This window comes from Oncorhynchus kisutch, linkage group LG15, assembly GCF_002021735.2.
Source record: "Oncorhynchus kisutch isolate 150728-3 linkage group LG15, Okis_V2, whole genome shotgun sequence".
NCBI classification, from domain to species: Eukaryota; Metazoa; Chordata; class Actinopteri; order Salmoniformes; family Salmonidae; genus Oncorhynchus; species Oncorhynchus kisutch.
The window spans coordinates 5957259-5980185 of NC_034188.2; the positions used below are offsets into that span (position 1 = coordinate 5957259).

General features: G+C 41.8%; 1 protein-coding gene across 2 annotated transcripts in view; it reads right to left on the minus strand.

Moving 5' to 3' along the window:
* Window positions 1-22647, minus strand: part of LOC109884093 (synaptopodin-like) — a 63015-nt gene extending 40368 nt beyond the window's left edge. Inside the window, exons 1-4 of one of the 2 annotated variants that reach the window (XM_031789512.1) lie at window positions 22365-22647; window positions 15181-15297; window positions 10976-11273; window positions 8978-10158 (exon numbers count right to left, since the gene is read on the minus strand). In XM_031789512.1, coding sequence (XP_031645372.1) covers window positions 8978-9182 — 205 coding nt within the window. In that variant the 5' untranslated portion in view covers window positions 9183-10158; window positions 10976-11273; window positions 15181-15297; window positions 22365-22647. The remainder of the gene's footprint in view (window positions 1-8977; window positions 10159-10975; window positions 11274-15180; window positions 15298-22364) is intronic. The other variant, XM_020476099.2, reaches the window with a different exon arrangement.
* Between the last annotated feature and the right edge of the window lie 280 nt (window positions 22648-22927).

Here is a 22927-nt window from a genome sequence, read left to right on the forward strand (position 1 = left end):
TATGGCAAATGCACCGCCCTCAACCACAGGGCTCTCCAGAGGGTGGTGCGGTCTGCCCAACGCATCACCGGGGGCACACTGCCTGCCCTCCAGAACATCTACAGCACCCGATGTCACAGGAAGCCCAAAAAGATAATCAAGGACAACAACTACCCGAGCCACTGCCTGTTCACCCCGCTACCATCCAGAAGGCGACGTCAGTACAGGTGCATCAAAGCTTGGACGGAGACACTGAAAAACAGCTTCTATCTCTTGGCCATCAGACAGTTAAATAGCCATCACTAGCCGGCTACCACCCGGTTACTCCACCCTGCACCTTAGAGGCTGCTGACCTATAGACATAGACATGGAACACTCATCACTTTAGTAATGTTTACATAATGCTTTACTCATGTCATATGTATATACTGTATTCTATTCTACTGTATTCTATTCTACTGTATTCTATTCTACTGTATTCTATTCTACTGTATTCTATTCTACTGTATTCTAGTCAATGCCACTCCAACATTGCTCGTCCATATATTTAGATATATTTTTAACTCCTTTTTAACTCATTATTTTACTTTTAAACACCCAGAAACAACTACTCTCCTTGATGTTATCCTCACAAATAATCCTGATAGGTATCAGTCTGATCTTTTCCGTAATGACCTTAGTGATCTCTGTTTTACAGCCTGTGTTCGTAATGGCTGCTCAGAAACGATCTGAAACGTTCTGTCCTGATTTGTTGTTGTCTTGCTAAAAAACTTTAATGAGCAAGCCTTCCTTCATGAACTTGCCTCTGTAAATTGGTATAGAATCAGCTTGATCCCCCTTTTATATTTTCAGACATACCCCCATAAAGAAAATGAGAATTAAAAACAGGTTCAGCCCCTGGTTTGACTGTGATCTTGCAGAGTTACTCCACCTCAAGAATTGCTTTTGACGAAAGGCTCGGCACACGCATACTCAGGCTGACTGGCTCTTTTTCAGCCAAATGAGAAATAAATGAACTCAGGCTATTTGGAAGGCCAAAGATAGTTACTTTAAGGAGCAGTACTCTCTCTGTAGGTCTAACCGGAAAACGGTTAAAGACCTGGAGAATAAACCCTCCTCCTCACAGTTGCCCATGTCCCTTAAAGTTGATGATGTGGTTGTTACTGACAAGAAGCACATGGCTGAGCTCTTTAATCACCACTTCATTAAGTCAGGATTCCTATTTGACTCAGCCATGCCTCCTTGCCCATCCAACATTTCCTCATCTCCCACCCCTTCTAATGCAATGTTGCTATTTTCAATGACTTGACCAAAGCTTTTGTTACGGTAGACCATTCCCTTCTTATCAGCTGGCTAAAGAGTATTGGTGTCTCTGAGGGGTCTTTGGCCTGGTTTGCTAATTACCTCTCTCAAAGAGTGCAGTGTATAAAGTCAGAAAATCTGCTGTTTTGGCCACTACACCATGGGAGTACCCCAAAGCTCGATCCTAGGCCCCACACTCTTCTCAATTTACATCAACAACATAGCTCAGGCAGTAGGAAGCTCTCTCATCCATTTATATGCAGATGATACAGTCTTATACTCAGCTGGCCCCTCCCCGGATTTTGTGTTAAATGCTCTACAACAAAGCTTTCTTAGTGTCCAACAGGTTTTCTCTGCCCTTAACCTTGTTCTGAACACCTCCAAAACAAAGGTCATGTGGTTTGGTAAGAAGAATGCCCCTCTTCCCACAGGTTTGATTACTACCTCTGAGGGTTTAGAGCTTGAGGTAGTCACCTCATACAAGTACTTGGGAGTATGGCTAGATGGTACACTGTCCTTCTCTCAGCACATATCAAAGCTGCAGGCTAAAGTTAAATCTAGACTTGGTTTCCTCTATCGTAATCGCTCCTTTTTCACCCCAGCTGCCAAACTAACCCTGATTCAGATGACCATTCTACCCATGCTAGATTATAGAGACATATTTTATAGATCAGCAGGTAAGGGTGCTCTCGGGCGGCTAGATGTTCTTTACCATTCGGCCATCAGATTTGCCACCAGTGCTCCTTATAGGACACCACTGCACTCTATACTGCTATGTAGACCCACTGGTTGATGCACATTTATAAAACCCTCTTAGGCCTCACTCCCCCCTATCTGAGATATCTACTGCAGCCCTCATCTTCCACATACAACACCCATTCTGCCAGTCACATTCTGTAAAAGGTCGCCAAAGCACACACATCCCGCGGGTCGCTCATCTTTTCAGTTCGCTGCAGCTAGCGACTGGAACGAGCTGCAACTGGACACTGGGAGGTGACCACCCTCATCTGCAGGACAGTTTGAAGAGGTGTGATCAGACTCATTCAGGATGTAGGAGTTGTCACAGAGACAGATCTTTTCCTGATGTGCTCTCTCTCTTTGATCCCGCAAAAGTCCTGCTGGAGCTGCATGAGGATGTCCTGTACGATTACTGTTTGTCCCAGACTTGTACACATTGACAGAGGTTGTTACAATTTCCTAAATGTCTAGTATTCTGAGTTTCCACCCTGGGCCAATACACTCTCTCTTGACATAGGGGTAGTGTGCTCTAATAGCACTGTGCCATGCCAGGGGATGGTCTGGTTAATATAGCACCATGCCAGGGGATGGTCTGGTTAATATAGCACCATGCCAGGGAATGGTCTGGTTAATATAGCACCATGCCAGGGAATGGTCTGGTTAATATAGCACCATGCCAGGGGATGGTCTGGTTAATATAGCACCATGCCAGGGGATGGTCTGTGTGGGAAATGATGTTGCTTACGTTCCCCTCTTTGTAGCAGTCAGTGAAAAGTACCGGGATTGTCCTTGAGGAGTTTTTTTGCTTTTGTACTTATGAAACTCTCCTGTCATGTTTAGGCTCAAGAATTTCCACACCTCTCACTTCACACTTCAGCGCTAATTGAAGTTGCAGCCAGGTCAGTTCTGTCCTAGCAGCTTGGTAACTTTGTAGCCTTATTTATTAAGCTTTATAGAACAAAATTACCTAGAGATTATTGTCTTTTACTTTTTGGCTTCAGAAGTAGATTCAGGCTGAACATTACTCACTCAGCTTTGTGTTGGATGGTACTTCCAGGTTCCGCTGTGTTTCTTCTACAGGTTAAGGTTTGTTAGAAGTTTTTTCTTGATTGTCCTCGGTAGTAATAGTCCATTCAGGTAATTTTGTCCAAAATCAAGGTTTTAGGTATGACATTTGATTTGATGTTGAGGTTAGTATCCTGTATAAGTCATTGTGAATTTAAAAAAAAAGTTTATCTACATTTATCCAACTGTAATTATATAATTTTTGCAGAAGATCTCAGGAGCCCATGAACTCACTACCTCCCTCTTTCTGGTCTGGGCTAGCTGACATTCCCTCTCTGTCTGCCCTCTGTGAACTCCAGATAACTTATTTCTGGACTCCCTTGCATGGAGGGACAAGACCTTCTGCTCTCCTCCAGCAGAGACACAACTTGGCCCCTGACAATGAGACTCCCTCCCTTAGTTGTTACTTCACTCTCACTCCGATCTGACCTGTGTCTTTCACTCTCTCAATTCAATTCAATCAATTCTAAAGGGCTTCCTTGGCATGAGAAAACATCATGTCTTTCTCTCGTGGCCTCAATTGTCAACGGTACGTGCTCACAAAAACTTCTTTCAACCTTGTGTGGGACAGTTGCTGTTATTTATAAATGTTTAAACTTGACGGGATAGTGTGCACATCTCCACGTAAATCTCAGACCATACATACAACTTCTAGAGGGATCAATTGTATTGCAAGTAAATATTGTAATTTTGAGGGAAATGGAGGTGTTTGATGCACGGGACTTCTAATAAAAGTTGGCCAATGAAAACAGAACGTAGGCCTAATGAGAAAACAGATGTATTTTCCGTTGGGAAGGAGATTGTATAGCAGCATAGTGACGGATATATATATATTGCTTTTATTATGAAGGACTGAATCATAATCATATTACAGGACATGTCTTTTATTATGAAGGACTGAATCATAATCGTATTACAGGACATGTCTTTTATTATGAAGGACTGAATCATAATCATATTACAGGACATGTCTTTTATTATGAAGGACTGAATCATAATCATATTACAGGACATGTCTTTTATTATGAAGGACTGAATCATAATCATATTACAGGACATGTCTTTTATTATGAAGGACTGAATCATAATCGTATTACAGGACATGTCTTTTATTATGAAGGACTGAATCATTATCATATTACAGGACATGTCTTTTATTATGAAGGACTGAATCATTATCATATTACAGGACATGTCTTTTATTATGAAGGACTGAATCATTATCGTATTACAGGACATGTCTTTTATTATGAAGGACTGAATCATTATCGTATTACAGGACATGTCTTTTATTATGAAGGACTGAATCATTATCGTATTACAGGACATGTCTTTTATTATGAAGGACTGAATCATAATCATATTACAGGACATGTCTTTTATTATGAAGGACTGAATCATAATCATATTACAGGACATGTCTTTTATTATGAAGGACTGAATCATAATCGTATTACAGGACATGTCTTTTATTATGAAGGACTGAATCATTATCATATTACAGGACATGTCTTTTATTATGAAGGACTGAATCATTATCATATTACAGGACATGTCTTTCCTTATCTGACATGAATGGTTTATTCCCACTACACATAAAATATTAGGCCACCATTTATCCATCCCTCATTTAATAGCCAAACATGTTTGAAAGTAAATAAACCGGTAGCCTATTTAATATATTTGACAGTATTGGTAGACTACAGTATTGCTGTGTGATAGGAGCTCAGCATCATTGCCTAGTTCATATATTTGACACTATTGGTAGGCTACAGTATTGCAGTGTGATAGGAGCTCAGCATCATTGCCTAGTTCATATATTTGACAGTATTGGTAGGCTACAGTATTGCTGTGTGATAGGAGCTCAGCATCATTGCCTAGTTCATATATTTGACAGTATTGGTAGGCTACAGTACTGCTGTGTGATAGGAGCTCAGCGTCGAAGACTATAACAACGCAGGAGATAGAAACACAATCACTGATAAATAAAATATTCAACAACAATTAATATTGTCCATAGATGTGTGATGTCCCTAGGCTCCCACACAGACGAATAGGACTCAGCCTCTCTCCAAATCCCAATAGGACTCAGCCTCTCTCCAAATCCCAATAGGACTCAGCCTCTCTCCAAATCCCAATAGGACTCAGCCTCTCTCCAAATCCCAATAGGACTCAGCCTCTCTCCAAATCCGAATAGGACTCAGCCTCTCCAAATACGAATAGGACCCAGCCCCTCTCCAAATCCGAATAGGACTCAGCCTCTCTCCAAATCTGAATAGGACTCAGCCTCTCTCCAAATCCGAATAGGACTCAGCCCCTCTCCAAATCCGAATAGGACTCAGCCCCTCTCCAAATCCGAATAGGACTCAGCCCCTCTCCGAATCTGAATAGGACTCAGCCCCTCTCCAAATCCGAATAGGACTCAGCCCCTCTCCAAATCCAATAGGACTCAGCACCGCTCCAATTCCAATAGGACTCAGCCTCTCTCCAAATCCGAATAGGACTCGGCCTCTCTCCAAATCCGAATAGGACTCGGCCTCTCTCCAAATCCGAATAGGACTCAGCCCGCTCCAAATGCGAATAGGACTCAGCCCCTCTCCAAATTCGAATAGGACTCAGCCTCTCTCCAAATCCGAATAGGACTCAGCCCCTCTCCAAATCCGAATAGGACTCAGCCTCTCTCCAAATCCGAATAGGACTCAGCCTCTCTCCAAATCCGAATAGGACTCAGCCCCTCTCCAAATCCAATAGGACTCAGCACCGCTCCAATTCCAATAGGACTCAGCCTCTCTCCAAATCCGAATAGGACTCGGCCTCTCTCCAAATCCGAATAGGACTCGGCCTCTCTCCAAATCCGAATAGGACTCAGCCCCTCTCCAAATCCGAATAGGACTCAGCCCCTCTCCAAATCCGAATAGGACTCAGCCCCTCTCCAAATCCGAATAGGACTCAGCCCCTCTCCAAATCCGAATAGGACTCAGCCCCTCTCCAAATCCGAATAGGACTCAGCCCCTCTCCAAATCCGAATAGGACTCAGCCCCTCTCCAAATCCGAATAGGACTCAGCCCCTCTCCAAATCCGAATAGGACTCAGCCCCTCTCCAAATCCGAATAGGACTCAGCCCCTCTCCAAATCCGAATAGGACTCAGCCCCTCTCCAAATCCGAATAGGACTCAGCCCCTCTCCAAATCCGAATAGGACTCAGCCTCTCTCCAAATCCGAATAGGACTCAGCCCCTCTCCAAATCCGAATAGGACTCAGCCCCTCTCCAAATCCGAATAGGACTCAGCCCCTCTCCAAATCCCAATGGAAAACAGTCTACTAAACACAGAGTTAAAAATCGCCAGATGCATTGTTTGCACGTACTATAATATGTATTATATTTATTCTCCAATTTGGTGAACTATAGACTTTAATTGAATGACTGCATCTACTAACTACTGGGGCGGCAGCGTAGCCTAGTGGTTAGAGCATTGGACTAGTAACCGGAAGGTTGCGAGTTCAAACCCCCGAGCTGACAAGGTACAAATCTGTCGTTCTGCCCCTGAACAGGCAGTTAACCCACTGTTCCCAGGCCGTCATTGAAAATAAGAATGTGTTCTTAACTGACTTGCCTGGTTAAATAAAGGTAAAATAAAATAAAATAAAACTATAGATTGTTACAGAGTCATTTGGCCTACGTTATCTGATGTGTTTCCCAATTACTGCACAACAACGTCTTGTAAATCTGTAGTTAGTTCATCTGTTCCGACGATATTAGGTTTACTGCTTCAGCTCAGTATAGTAGGCTAATCTGTATCCCAGTTGTGTACGAACACACACACACACACGCTGTCTGAGGGGTTTTCCATGTTACTCTCTAAGGAGTTTTTCCTTCATCACTGACGTGTTTACCTCCGCTCTGTCACACAAGTAGCGACTCCAACTATGGCAGGATAATGATAATGATCTGGAAAGAACTTATTATGAAGTCTCAGCTCAGTCCGTTCTGGACTGGTACTGGGTATGAAGTCTCAGCTCAGTCCGTTATGGTCTGGACTGGTACTGGGTATGAAGTCTCAGCTCAGTCCGTTATGGTCTGGACTGGTACTGGGTATGAAGTCTCAGCTCAGTCCGTTATGGTCTGGACTGGTACTGGGTATGAAGTCTCAGCTCAGTCCGTTATGGTCTGGACTGGTACTGGGTATGAAGTCTCAGCTCAGTCCGTTATGGTCTGGACTGGTACTGGGTATGAAGTCTCAGCTCAGACCGTTATGGTCTGGACTGGTACTGGGTATGAAGTCTCAGCTCAGACCGTTATGGTCTTGACTGGTACTGGGTATGAAGTCTTTCTGAGATTGCCCTTTAGGTTGGGATGCAGGATTGCCTTTCCATCTCAGAGGTGTCTAGTTGCTGTATATGTGTTTGTGTCTGTGCGTGTGTGTGTGTGTGTGTCATGGTAGCCCAGTCTGTGTTTTTATTGCAGGGAAACAGATGTTTCTTTGAAGGTTTAACCATCTCTGACATAACATGGAGTATAATCTCCCAGAAGTAATATCTCATGTCATTTGGTCGGCTGTGTGATCAGCTTCTGTGTTCATACGTGTTAAAAATGGAGAGTTCCGACCTCCCGAGTGGCGCAGCAGTCTAAAGGCATTGTATCGTAGTGCTAGAGGCTCCACCACAGACCCGGGTTCGTTCCCGGGCTGTATCACAACCGGCCGTGATCGGGAGTCCCTTGGCCCAGCGTCGTCAGGGTTAGGGGAAGGTTTGGCCAGAGGGGGGGGGCTCATCGCGCTCTAGCAACTCTTTGTGGCAGGCCGGGCGCCTGCAGGCTGACCTGAAACATTGGTTCTTCCGGGTTAAACGGGCGGTTGTTAAGAGCGCGGTTTTGGTGGGTCATGTTTCAGAGGACACATGACTCGATCTTTGCCTTCCGATCCCATTGGGAAGTTGCAGCGACAAGACAAGATCGAAATTTGGTTAGAAAAAGGTGGTACATTTAAAATATATATATATATAATAATAGTAATAATATTAATAATAATAATAATAATATTAATAATAATAATAATAATAATAATAATAATAATAATAATAATAATAATAATAATAATAATAATGATAATAATAATAATGATAATAATGATAATAATAATAATAATGATAATAATGATAATAATAATAATAATAATAATAATAATGATAATAATGATAATAATAATAATAATGATAATAATGATAATAATAATAATAATAATAATAATAATGATAATAATAATAATAATAATAATAATAATAATAATAATGATAATAATAATAATAATAATAATAATAATGATAATAATAATAATAATGATAATAATAATAATAATAATGATAATAATAATAATAATAATAATAATAATAATAATGATAATAATAATAATAATGATAATAATAATAATGATAATAATGATAATAATAATAATAATGATAATAATAATAATAATAATAATGATAATAATAATAATAATGATAATAATAATAATGATAATAATGATAATAATAATAATAATGATAATAATAATAATAATAATAATAATAATAATAATAATGATAATAATAACAATAATAATAATAATAATAATAATAATGATAATAATAATAATAATAATAATAATAATAATAATAATGATAATAATGATACTAATAATAATAATAATTAGAACAAATTGATGGTTCCGGAAAAATCTACGTCTCCACTCTCGCAAAAGGAAATTCTCTGCCACTTTAAACTACTGCATCTCAGAGTCCCTTCAGTGTACTTTCATCATGTTCCACATTCCCTCCTGCTGCTGCCCTGTGGCAGGTCAGAAAACCAGCAGGTAACTACAAGACAAAACCATGTAAATAGAATAAACATCAAACTTACTGGTTTTCCGAGTCAGCTGATTGGTGGAGGTTGATGTCACCTGTCCTTTGATCGCTTTGTAGTCCCGCCTTTCCGAAGATGCGTCACTCTCTCTTTTGCCGGTGTCCGTGTTCACGCCATGCACCCTCTGAAGGGGCTTCCTCCCTCCACCTGGGCTCCAGCTTACCCCTCTCCTCACGGACATATGACCCCTCTCCGTCTCCATCTCTTTGTTGCTCTGCTGGAGGAGTTCTGGAGTCTCTCTTGTTCTCCTCTGGTTTGCTCCACAGTTTCTGTCTCTTCTTCTACCCAGACCGTCTGCAGCCCTCCCTGGTTTGGTCTGTATGTCAGTTTGAGGATCACCGTTTGTGGAGCGTTCAGAGTAAGTTCAGACAGTCCTCTTTTGGAGCGAGTGGAGCAATAAAAAGTGAATCACCAGTGGGGATAAGGAGAATCTTAGCTATCCATGTTGCTTCTCCTGCTGCTGGACACCTCTTCCACCAGACTTCCTTCAGTATTCCTCCTTAAGGTTTTCCTTTAGTCCTGTAGCTAGCTAGCAAGGAGGGAGGGTGACGGATGGGAGAACAGGACCAGAAACAGTATCAGGGATGTCCCAGGAGACTAAAGCAGGCTGGGAGCTCCACAGACACACAGCACTCTGGATCAGTTCCCATGGACCACAGCCAAGACGCTTTAACAATAACGACGTGCTCTACTTCAAATCTCCAGCTAAAGGAGAAAGGCTGAGAAACCATCAAACTTTTCTGTTTCTGTTTGTGTCTGTCTTGCCTCCCTCTAAATCTTTATTTTTCTGCAAAACCCAGACGATTATTTTCTCTTCCTTCCCCCTTTCTTCCAAACATTCTTTCTTTCCTTTCTTAGTCCAGCCACCCAAACATGCCTGTTGACTGTATTGCAATCTCTCCCTGACAGATTATTTTTCTTGCGGAGAAAGCGAGCAGCTCTTTAGACTCAACAATGCCAAAGAGGGGGTGACCGGGGTGGCCGTGTGTTTCAAAGCTTCCTGTCGTTTGGTTCGGACGGAGTGAGAAACAACATTTCCCTCTAGAAAAGGTCACTCCTAAGAGCAGCTACGAGTTTCAGAGACGCCACTGGCCGATACGTCAGCTATATCTTTTCTTTCTTTCTCTTTTCTTATTCTCATCCATCCAGGAGTCAATGCTGGGAGTCACGTTTTAGTCCTGACAGATATTGGAGAGAGAGATGTACAGTATGTTACCATTATATCCATACATTACCATTATATCCATACATTACCATTATATCTACACATTAACATTATATCCATACATTACCATTATGTCCATACATTACCATTATATCAATACATTACCATTATATCCATACATTACCATTATATCCATACATTACCATTATATCCATACATTACCATTATATCAATACATTACCATTATATCCATACATTACCATTATATCAATACATTACCATTATATCCATACATTACCATTATATCAATACATTACCACTATATCCATACATTACCATTAGATCCATACATTACCATTGTGTCCATACATTACCATTATATCAATACATTACCATTATATCCATACATTACCATTATATCAATACATTACCATTATATCCATACATTACCACTATATCCATACGTTGTCATTATATCCATACATTACCATTATATCCATACATTACCATTATATCCATGCATTACCATTATATCAATACATTACCACTATATCCATACATTACCATTAGATCCATACATTACCATTGTGTCCATACATTACCATTATATCCATACATTACCATTATATCCATACATTACCACTATATCCATACATTGTCATTATATCAATACATTACCATTATATCCATACATTACCATTATATCCATACATTACCACTATATCAATACGTTACCTTTATATCCATACATTACCATTATATCCATACATTACCATTATATCAATACATTACCATTATATCCATACATTACCACTATATCAATACGTTACCTTTATATCCGTACTGAGCTGAGGCCCAGGCAGCAGAGTTCTCAGTCTGATCCCTCTGCAATTCCAGCTGTCAGTTGGTTTATTTAGGTTGTTTTTAGAGGAGATAACAATGTCTATGTTCAGGGAAGTTAGTTGTTTATACAGTCTGGGATGATACTTCAACTGTAAGTCTGGGTGATCTGTCTCTCCAGTCCCTATTGAAGGAGTAGAACGTGGTGCTGTAGAATTCAGGAAGAGTCAAGTTGTTGTTGTTGTTGTTGTCATGAGAGGCTGATCTCCACGTCTGGAACACGTCCACCTGAAAGACGGGACAAAAATAATTATAAGAAGAAGAAGATCTATAAACGGAATTAATTTCTACCCTCCCTGACTCACTGAGGTATTCATCTATAAACGGAATTAATTTCTACCCTCCCTGACTCACTGAGGTATTCATCTATAAACGGAATTAATTTCTACCCTCCCTGACTCACTGATGTATTCATCTATAAACGGAATTAATTTCTACCCTCCCTGACTCACTGATGTATTCAGTGTCAGAAGGACCCACAGGCTCAAAACACGGTTATATCTATAATTGTTAAATGATGGATGGTCAGTCCTTGCATCCACAGCTCTGTCTATTAATCTGAGAGTGGTTACACTTCTCCAGGCCCATTTGTATCCAAAACAGGGGCAGGGAAAACACACTGTTATTGTTTCAACTGCTGATTGCCACTTTAAAAATGCAACTTTTCTCTCTGCCCCGTGGCAAAATGTGTATAATCGCAGGAAGTGAGGAGAGGGCCTTGCTCAAACCTGGCGGGGAGTGGGCCACTGATAACACCTACTTGATACAGAAAGAAGAGTGCCATCCAATGCTCCTAGGTTTAAACTCTTAGAAGTAAAGATGCTTGGAAGAACCTTTTAGCTTGCCACTTCAGCAGAACCTCTGCAGTTCAAAATGTGTATCTGTGTTAGGCTCATTGACACGTGAAGACAATACAACAGAACAGATGAACATGAATGACATTTACTCTAACGGGTGGCCCCCCCCAAAAATATATCTTTAAGCCACGCCTCTAGTAAGCCACTCCTCTAGTATAAGCCACTCCTCTAGTAAGCCACTCCTCTAGTAAGCCACGCCTCTAGTAAGCCACTCCTCTAGTAAGCCACGCCTCTAGTAAGCCACGCCTCTAGTAAGCCACTCCTCCACTCCAGGGTTCTTCCAAGAACCAGCTGCTACGTTGAACCATTAAAGGTTTCTCCAATAACCCCTCAACTAACCAAAGATGCAAATATGAACCATTGACTAGCAATGGTTCAATGAGGGTTCCTCCAGTCACCACTGATTCAATGCGTGTAGGAAATCATCCAAAAAGGAACTGTAAAGTTCAGAGTTTTGAGTCAAAAACAAAGTCAGACATTTTTTTACAGTTTTGGAAAGGGGGGAACACTGGGAGTGGTTTTTGGTTTCTACATCTTTATATACTGGTATATGTATGTCTGGTTCTCTACCAGTCTAATGCTTTGTGGTGAGCTCTTCTGTGTTGACAAATATTGTAAATATTGTAACTCTACGCAAATTATAGAGACAGCAAGACACCCCCAAAAAAAACTAAAAATGGGACACACACACAGAGAGCGAGAGAGAAGGAAACAGGAAAAGCTTTAATAAGCGTTGTGAACGTGAGGAAGGATAACCCCAGTGTTCTACTACAGGTGAAAGGTCAGGACTCATTAATGTCAGGAAATCTCACTACATGACTAAAGCTGCCAGCTATTAGCCTTATCTCTGTCTGCCTCTAATAGCTTTATCTCTGTCTGCCAGCTATTAGCTTTATCTCTGTCTGCCTCTAATAGCTTTATCTCTGTCTGCCTCTAATAGCTTTATCTCTGTCTGCCAGCTATTAGCTTTATCTCTGTCTGCCTCTAATAGCTTTATCTCTGTCTGCCTCTAATAGCTTTATCTCTGTCTGCCTCTAATAGCTTTATCTCTGTCTGCCTCTAATAGCTTTATCTCTGTCTGCCTCTAATAGCTTTATCTCTGTCTGCCAGCTATTAGCTTTATCTATATCTGCCAGCTATTAGCTTTATCTCTGTCTGCCAGCTATTAGCTTTATCTCTATCTGCCAGCTATTAGCTTTATCTCTGTCTGCCTCTAATAGCTTTATCTCTGTCTGCCTCTAATAGCTTTATCTCTGTCTGCCTCTATTAGGTGGTGAGAGATAAAAACATATTGTATTGTATTACACTCAGGCGCTGACAAGGTTAATGTGGATTAATTATGACATGCTTGATGTCTCAGTCTATAAAGGACTACATTAGACAAGGAGGGATGAACCTCTGTGTGTGTGTGTGCGTGTGATCAGGCTGGTTTAAATAGTTTCATCGTCTGATGATATACAGGAATGTTTTCAGATCAGTCTGGCTCCTTACTGAACGGATCCTCCACATAATGTATTACTGGTGGAGACAGATAACACAGTGGAACAGAACCTCTTCATAATGTATTACTGATAGAGACAGATAACACAGTGGAACAGAACCTCTTCATAATGTATTACTGATAGAGACAGATAACACAGTGGAACAGAAGCTCTTCATAATGTATTACTGATAGAGACAGATAACACAGTGGAACAGAACCTCTTCATAATGTATTACTGATAGAGACAGATAACACAGTGGAACAGAACCTCTTCATAATGTATTACTGATAGAGACAGATAACACAGTGGAACAGAACCTCTTCATAATGTATTACTGATAGAGACAGATAACACAGTGGAACAGAACCTCTTCATGTGGACCACCATAGTCCCTGTGCCCAAGAACTCTAAGGTAACCTGCCTAAATGACTACCGACCTGTAGCACTCACATCTGTAGCCATGAAGTGCTTTGAAAGACTGGTCATGGCTCACATCAACACCATTATCCCAGAAACCCTAGACCCACTCCAATTTGCATACCTCCCCAACAAATCAACAGATGATGCAATCTCAATTGCGCTCAACACTGCCCTTTCCCACCTGGACAAAAGGAACACCCATGTGAGAATGCTTTTCATTGACAACAGCTCAGTGTTCAACACCATAGTGCCCTCAAAGCTCATCAATAAGCTAAAGACCATGGGACTAAACACCTCCCTCTGCAACTGGATCCTAGACTTCCTGACGGGCCACCCCCATGTGGAAAGGGTAGGTAACATCACATCCGCCATGCTGATCCTCAACACTGGGGCCCCTCCGGAGTGCGTGCTCAGTCCTCTCCTATACTCCCTGTTCACTCATGACTGCACTCATGACCACACGGCCAAACACGACTCCAACACCATCATTCAGTTTGCTGATGACACAACAGTGGTCGGCCTGATCACCGACAGCAATGACACAGCCTATATGGGGGAGGTCAGAGACCTGGCAGTATGGTGCCAGGACAACAGACAACAACCTCTACCTCAACGTGTTCAAGACAAAGGAGATGATTGTGGACTACAGGAGAAAGAGTACCGAGCACGCCCCATTTTAGACGGGGCGGTAGTTTAGGAGCTTGAGAGATTTAAGTTCCTTGGTGTCCACATCACAATCAAACTATCATGGTCCAAACATACTAAGACAGTCATTAAGAGCGCATGACAAAGCCTTTTCCCCCTGAGGAGACTGAAAAGATTTGGCATCGGTCCTCAGATCCTCAAAAGGTTCTACTGCTGCACCATTGAGAGCATCCTGGCTGCATCACTGCCCCATCTGTCCACCACCGTACTGCTTTCTCTTTGTTCCCGTAATGTGACCGCAGGGAGAGGAGAAAAGAAAAGCTCCAGACAAAATGCAGGTGTGCGTACTAGTTGTGTAGGTATAGCTGCCGGGTAGAAGAAGTCCACTGTTCTGCATTGACATGAAGAGGTTCGTTAACCTCTGCTGTTTGAATCACATGCAGACATCTGGTTTGAGTTTGAATGACTAACTTTGATTAGTTAGTTCAACTAAAGCCTGAAGCCTTTGGGTTTTCACAGTCAGGATTTAGACTGATGTTATAAATACAACGCCCACTCTGGTTGAACTTGTATGTTGCTTCAGAAATACCCAGGGTGTAGAAATACAATTAAAAACAGCTAATGAATTACATTAACATTCTGATCAGACGTTTCCAACAGTAACAGAGCAGACGACCAACAGACACAAACAGAGCAGAATATAATCAGTTCACAGAATCACATACATACCCTGTTCAGAGAGCTGGCTTGGTCTCCCAGGCCTTACACAGGATACCATTAAGGAAGAGGTGGGTAGCCGCATGGGCCAGACTCCTGTCAACAAGTGATAGACTTGTCTACATTAGACTGGGTCAGAGAGAGAGAGAAGGAGAGGGAGAAGAGAGAGAGGGGAGAGAGAGAGAGACAGACAGACAGAAAGAGAGAGAACGAGAGAGAGAGAGAGAGAATGAGAGAGAGAGGAGAGTGAGAAGAGAGAGAGGGGAGAGAGAGAGAATGAGACAGAAAGAGAGAGTGAACAAGAGAGAGAGAGAAAGAGAGAGAGAGAATGAGAGAGAGAGAACGAGGGAGAAGAGAGAGAGAGAGAGAGACAGAAAGAGAGAGAGAGAGAACGAGAGAGAGAGAGAGAGGAGAGGGAGAAGAGAGAGAGGGGAGAGAGAGAGATGTATGACCATATTATGACCATAATAGAGAGACATATTTCCCTCAGATTACACAGATCCACAAAGAATTCGAAAACAAATCCAATTTTGAAAAACTCCCATATCTACTGGGTGAAATTCCACAGTGTGCCATCACAGCAGCAAGATTTGTGAAGAACACGCACCATTGTAAATACAACCCATATCTATGCTTATTTATTTTATCTTGTGTCCTTTACCATTTGTACATTGTTAAAACACTGTATATATATATATATAATATGACATTTGTAATGTCTTTATTGTTTTGAAACTTCTGTATGTGTGATTTTTATTGTTTATTTCACTTTATATATTACCTACCTCACTTGCTTTGGCAATGTTAACACATGTTTCCCATGCCAATAAAGCCCTTGAATTGAATTGAATTGAATTGAATTGAATTGAATTGAATTGAATTGAGAGAATGAGAGAGAGAGAACGAGAGGGAGAAGACAGAGAAAGAGACAGAAAGAGAGAGTGAACAAGAGAGAGAGAGAAAGAGAGAGAGAGAACGAGAGAGAGAGAGAACGAGAGGGAGAAGAGAGAGAGAGAGAGAGAGAGACAGAGAGAGAGAGAACGAGAGAGAGAATGAGAGAGCGAGAGAGAGAAGGAGAGGGAGAAGAGAGAGAGGGGAGAGAGAGAGAGACGGGGAGAGAGAGAGAGAGAGGGAGAAGAGAGAGAGAAAGAGAGGGAGAAGAGAGAGAGGAAGAGAGGGAGAGGAGAGAGAAGGGAGAGAGACAGACAGACAGAAAGAGAAAGAGGGAGAAAGAGGGAGAAGAGAGAGAGGGGATAGTGAAAGACAGAAAGAAAGAACGAGAGAGAGAAGGAGAGGGAGAAGAGGGAGAGAGAGAAGATAGAGACGAGGGGGGGAGAGAGAGACAGAAAGAGAGAGAGAAAGAGACAGAGAGACAGAGACAGAGAGACAGAGACAGAGAGAGTATCCCATCCCTGATCAGACTTGTCGGATTGTTGTGTTTGTGAGTCACGTTCAACGTGATAGTCAAGTCACACAGACAACAAAGAACAGTGTTGTTTTCCATGACCCCCTAACGACCCCAAAACAAAGACAATCGGCCCCAAACCCATAAACACGCTGGCACGCACAGAGGTATACACAGACCAGTGGTGGAAAAAAGTACCCAAAAGTATAGATACCCAAAAGTATAGACACCCAAAAGTATAGATACCCAAATGCATAGATACCCAAAAGTATAGATACCCAAAAGTATAGATACCCAAAAGTATAGATACCCAAAAGTATAGACACCCAAAAGTATAGACACCCAAAAGTATAGATACCCAAAAGTATAGACACCCAAAAGTATAGATACCTTAATAGAAAGTTACACAATTAAAAGTGAAAGTCCGACAGTAAAATACTACTTGAGGAAAATCTAAAAGTATTTGGTTTTAAATATACTTAAGTGTCAAAAGTAAAAGTATAAATCATTTAAAGCAAACAGCACCATTTTCTTGCTTTTAAAATGTATGGATAGCCAGGGGCTCCAACACTCAGACATTATTTACACAACATGCATTTGTGTTTAGTGAGTACTCCAGGCCAGAGGCAGTAGGGATGACTACTTGTTCTCTGTTTAGTGAGTCCTCCAGGCCAGAGGCAGTAGGGATGACTACTTGTTCTCTGTTTAGTGAGTCCTCCAGGCCAGAGGCAGTAGGGATGACTACTTGTTCTCTGTTTAGTGAGTCCTCCAGGCCAGAGGCAGTAGGGATGACTACTTGTTCTCTGTTTAGTGAGTCCTCCAGGCCAGAGGCAGTAGGGATGACTACTTGTTCTCTGTTTAGTGAGTCCTCCAGGCCAGAGGCAGTAGGGATGACTACTTGTTCTCTGTTTAGTGAGTCCTCCAGGCCAGAGGCAGTAGGGATGACTACTTGTTCTCTGTTTAGTGAGTCCTCCAGGCCAGAGGCAGTAGGGATGACTACTTGTTCTCTGTTTAGTGAGTCCTCCAGGCCAGAGGCAGTAGGGATGACTACTTGTTCTCTGTTTAGTGAGTCCTCCAGGCCAGAGGCAGTAGGGATGACTACTTGTTCTCTGTTTAGTGAGTCCTCCAGGCCAGAGGCAGTAGGGATGACTACTTGTTCTCTTGATAAGTGCTTGAATTTGACAATTTTCCTGTCCTCTACTGTATTCTATTCTACTGTATTTATTCTACTGTATTTATTGTACTGTATTTATTCTACTGTATTTTATTCTACTGTATTTATTCTACTGTATTTATTCTACTGTATTATATTATACTGTATTTATTCTACTGTATTTATTCTACTGTATTTATTCTACTGTATTTATTCTACTGTATTATATTATACTGTATTTATTCTACTGTATTTATTCTACTGTATTTATTCTACTGTATTATATTCTACTGTATTTATTCTACTGTATTATATTATACTGTATTTATTCTACTGTATTTATTCTACTGTATTTTATTCTACTGTATTTATTCTATTGTATTTATTCTACTGTATTTATTCTACTGTATTTATTCTACTGTATTTATTCTACTGTATTATATTATACTGTATTTATTCTACTGTATTTATTCTACTGTATTTATTCTACTGTATTTATTCTACTGTATTCTAGTCAATGCCCCTCCGTCATTGCTCGTTCTAATATTTATATATCTCTTAATTCCATTATTTAACTTTTTGATGTGTGTGTTGTTGTGAATTGTTAAATATTACTGGACCTTTGGATCTAGGAACACAAGCATTTCGCTACACCCACAATAACATCTGCATAAATATGTGTATGTGACAAATCAAGTTTGTTTTGATATGTAGGACTCAAGTCTCCATCTCAACCAAAAAATGTAAATTAAATCAAATTTAACTGTATTTAACGTGCATTTAACTTGATATAGTCCTATTCTTGTACTTATATTTTTTTGGTTGAAATGGGTATGTGAATCCAACATATCAATTGTTCATTTGTATTTGTAGACAAACTGGAATTAAAGACACACTCAGGGGCACAGAGGTACAAGAATTAAGCCAACATAAACCATTAATCACCTAGATGACCCACCCTCGTCACTATCACGCCCCAACCAACAGAGAATAAACAGCTGTCTCTGATTGGGAACCATATCAGGCCAATATAAACCATTAATCACCTAGATGACCCACCCTAGTCACTATCACGCCCCAACCAACACAGAGAATAAACAGCTGTCTCTGATTGGGAACCATATCAGGCCAATATAAACCATTAATCACCTAGATGACCCACCCTAGTCACTATCACGCCCCAACCAACACAGAGAATAAACAGCCGTCTCTGATTGGGAACCATATCAGGCCAATATAAACCATTAATCACCTAGATGACCCACCCTAGTCACTATCACGCCCCAACCAACACAGAGAATAAACAGCTGTCTCTGATTGGGAACCATATCAGGCCAATATAAACCATTAATCACCTAGATGACCCACCCTCGTCACTATCACGCCCCAACCAACAGAGAATAAACAGCTGTCTCTGATTGGGAACCATATCAGGCCAATATAAACCATTAATCACCTAGATGACCCACCCTAGTCACTATCACGCCCCAACCAACACAGAGAATAAACAGCTGTCTCTGATTGGGAACCATATCAGGCCAATATAAACCATTAATCACCTAGATGACCCACCCTAGTCACTATCACGCCCCAACCAACACAGAGAATAAACAGCTGTCTCTGATTGGGAACCATATCAGGCCAATATAAACCATTAATCACCTAGATGACCCACCCTAGTCACTATCACGCCCCAACCAACACAGAGAATAAACAGCTGTCTCTGATTGGGAACCATATCAGGCCAATATAAACCATTAATCACCTAGATGACCCACCCTCGTCACTATCACGCCCCAACCAACACAGAGAATAAACAGCTGTCTCTGATTGGGAACCATATCAGGCCAATATAAACCATTAATCACCTAGATGACCCACCCTCGTCACTATCACGCCCCAACCAACACAGAGAATAAACAGCTGTCTCTGATTGGGAACCATATTCTGAGTTTACTGTAACAATATTGGAGCGGCAGGGTAGCGTAGTGGTTAGAGTGTAGAGGCGGCAGGGTAGCCTAGTGGTTAGAGTGTAGAGGCGGCAGGGTAGCCTAGTGGTTAGAGCGTTGGACTAGTAACCGGAAGGTTGCAAGTTCAAACCCCGAGCTGACAAGGTACAAATCTGTCGTTCTGCCCCTGAACAAGGCAGTTAACCCACTGTTCCTAGGCCGTCATTGAAAATAAGAATTTGTTCTTTAACTAACTTGCCAAGTTAAATAAGGTAAAATAAAAAAATCATAGAAAGCATTCAGGGTCATAGGTCAGGTCAGTGGACATCTTCACAATCGCTGTAGTAATATGCACAGAATCTCAAAAGTCCTTATAAATCACTTGCACCATGTACTTTAGTGAAATATCAACTAACTCCAATCCAGGTCATTTGGTCCTGCTATAAGATCATAGCACAACGATAACACACAAAGTTGTGTTACACACTTTGATGTGCTTTTTTTGGGGGGGGATCTCATTGATCAACGTTATCTACCAAATATTACCAAATTCTCCACCACGTTGAAATGAGCTGGGCTGCTGTGTCCACACCCGAGACCAATGTGAGAGGAGGAAAAGGGTGGCATTGTTTAGACACAATGTCTGCTTAACAGAGTTGGCAGGGTAGCCTAGTGGGCGGCAAGGTAGCCTAGTGTTTAGAGCGGTGGACTAGCAACCGGAGGGTTGCAAATTCAAATCCCCGAGCTGACAAATCCCCGAGCTGACAAATCCTCGAGCTGACAAGGTACAAATCTGTCGTTCTGCCCCTGAACAGGCAGTTAACCCACTGTTCCTAGACCAGTTAACCCACTGTTCCTAGACCAGTTAACCCACTGTTCCTAGACCAGTTAACCCACTGTTCCTAGACCAGTTAACCCACTGTTCCTAGACCAGTTAACCCACTGTTCCTCGGCCGTCATTGAAAGTAAGAATTTGTTCTTAACTGACTTGCCTGGTTAAATAAAGGTTAAAATAATAAAATACTTGTTTTTTTTTACTTGCTCCCTATCCCCTATATAGTACACTACGTACGTATTGTATACCATTTGGAACACATTAATGACAAGAGGTGTCTTTGATTCTTGTTGATGTGTGAAGGAGGGAGGACAGATGTGCTGACATCAATCTGGTTATCATCGTATCGATTTTACGACATCATTTTGAGTTTGCCACGTTTTATTTCATACACGATTTAGGTTTTTGTATTATTCCGTTTACTGTACAGCATCATTCTGACAGATTTCATCACTGGGGAAGTTTGAGATACGGATGTTGATGACAGGTTGAGTAAATTTCAACACGTTCACATCAAGTTGATGTTTACAATCTTGGATCTACAAAGCGGCGACCATCTGTTCCGTTGAGGGACATCTGCTGGAAGAATGTCTAGAATTCGGTTCTGATACAAATCTTTTAATATAATATGTAAATATTTGTTCACCACAAGACTGTGAACATGTGTTGGAGTTGGAATCGTTCAGACTGACATCACTGGGGAAAAGAGTTACTAAATCTGGCAGGCAAACATAACCCGTATGTTCAATTGTCTTAATATATATCCCTCAAATCCAGAACGGCACTACCCCTTCACAATTTAGACCAATTTAAGACAACTTCCTAGTTCAGAAAAACATGAGCAAGACGGCGCAAATGTCTTACTATCTCTCCAATCCTGGACTACACTACCTCTGTCTGTCTGTCTGTATTCAGAAATACCACTGACCCTACAGTGAAATCACCGGGAAAGCTTCCATCAAATCCCAAACTTCATAACACTGTTTCTCCTGATTCTTAACTTAAGAAAAAAACAAACTTTTAAACCCTGAACTCCACAACCTCTGTTTTGTGTCCATATTCCAACAATCATAATGACCAATAAGTCCAGAGTCATGCTACTTGGAAGTGTTCTACAAACATTAACATTATTATATCCCTCAAAAACCCTGAACTGAACAATACGACCCTCGTGTTTGGGTTTATTATTCAGAACAACTGTGGATAGTATCTCATGCAGGAGATTTGGTTCTGGGTACCGAGATTAGGTTTTTGGACGTGTGTAGAATTATGATGTAATTGTGGATTTTGAAGTTCAGGAACATCCCGCTATCCAACACTTACTGGTGCATCGCTCCCTGACCCCATCGCTCCCTGACCCCATCGCTCCCTGACAGCATCGCCTCCTGACCCCATCGCTCCCTGACCCCATCGCTCCCTGACAGCATCGCCTCCTGACCCCATCGCTCCCTGACCCCATCGCTCCCTGACAGCATTGCCTCCTGACCCCATCACTCCCTGACAGCATCGCCTCCTGACCCCATCACTCCCTGACCCCATCGCCCCCTGCCCCCATCGACTACTCTCATACCTGGTGTCTGATGGCACCTGATGGCACCTTAGCTGCTTTATCATGTCCCCCCCCCCCCCCCCCCCCCCCCATTTGTATTTCTTTTCAGTCCCATGCACTCTCTCCCCCCCGGGGAGAGATAGAGTCTCACAACTTAAAGATCGACATCATTAACTGTAGGTAAAACTCAAAGAACGAGTCCATGTCACTGCGCCAAAAAGTCTAATCTAGCCGTTACAAAGCAACCGATTGGAGATGATTCCTGTATAACAGATAGCAGCTGTACACTAGTAGTTGCAGCTCACCTGTACTCCCGGGTGGGTCTGTGTGTGCGAGGCGCGTGGCTAGTTTGTCCTGCCCCTTTTTAGCTCCTCAGGGCTCCCTCTTCTACCTCTGTCTGGGTCGAACTCTCTCATACCTCTCATATCTCTCTCTCTCTCTTTCTCTCTCTCTCTCTGAGTAGGACTTCCCCCCCTTCCCCTCTCACTCTCTGAGTAGGACTTTCTCTCTCTTTCTCCCTGAGCAGGGCTCTGTTCTCATCTCTCTCTCTCTCTCTCTCCCTCTCTCCTCCTGCTCCCTCAATTGAATAAGACAGAGGGGAAAGAGAGAAGGGGAAGGAGAAGAGGGGGGAGTGGTCGTACTTGGAGCACAGTAGGCTCTTTGTCTGGCCTCCTGTTCATATGGTTTCCTTCATGCTTGCATACTGAACACGTTATGCCATCATATATTTTCATATTCAATACAGGGATGTATGGGGCGGACCTAGGAGGGAGCCCCCTCTCCTCCCCCCACCCCCCTTTTTCAACCCCGTTTTTCCCTCCATAACATCAGGGACAAGAATCTGCCGAACAAAGGATGAAATATATAC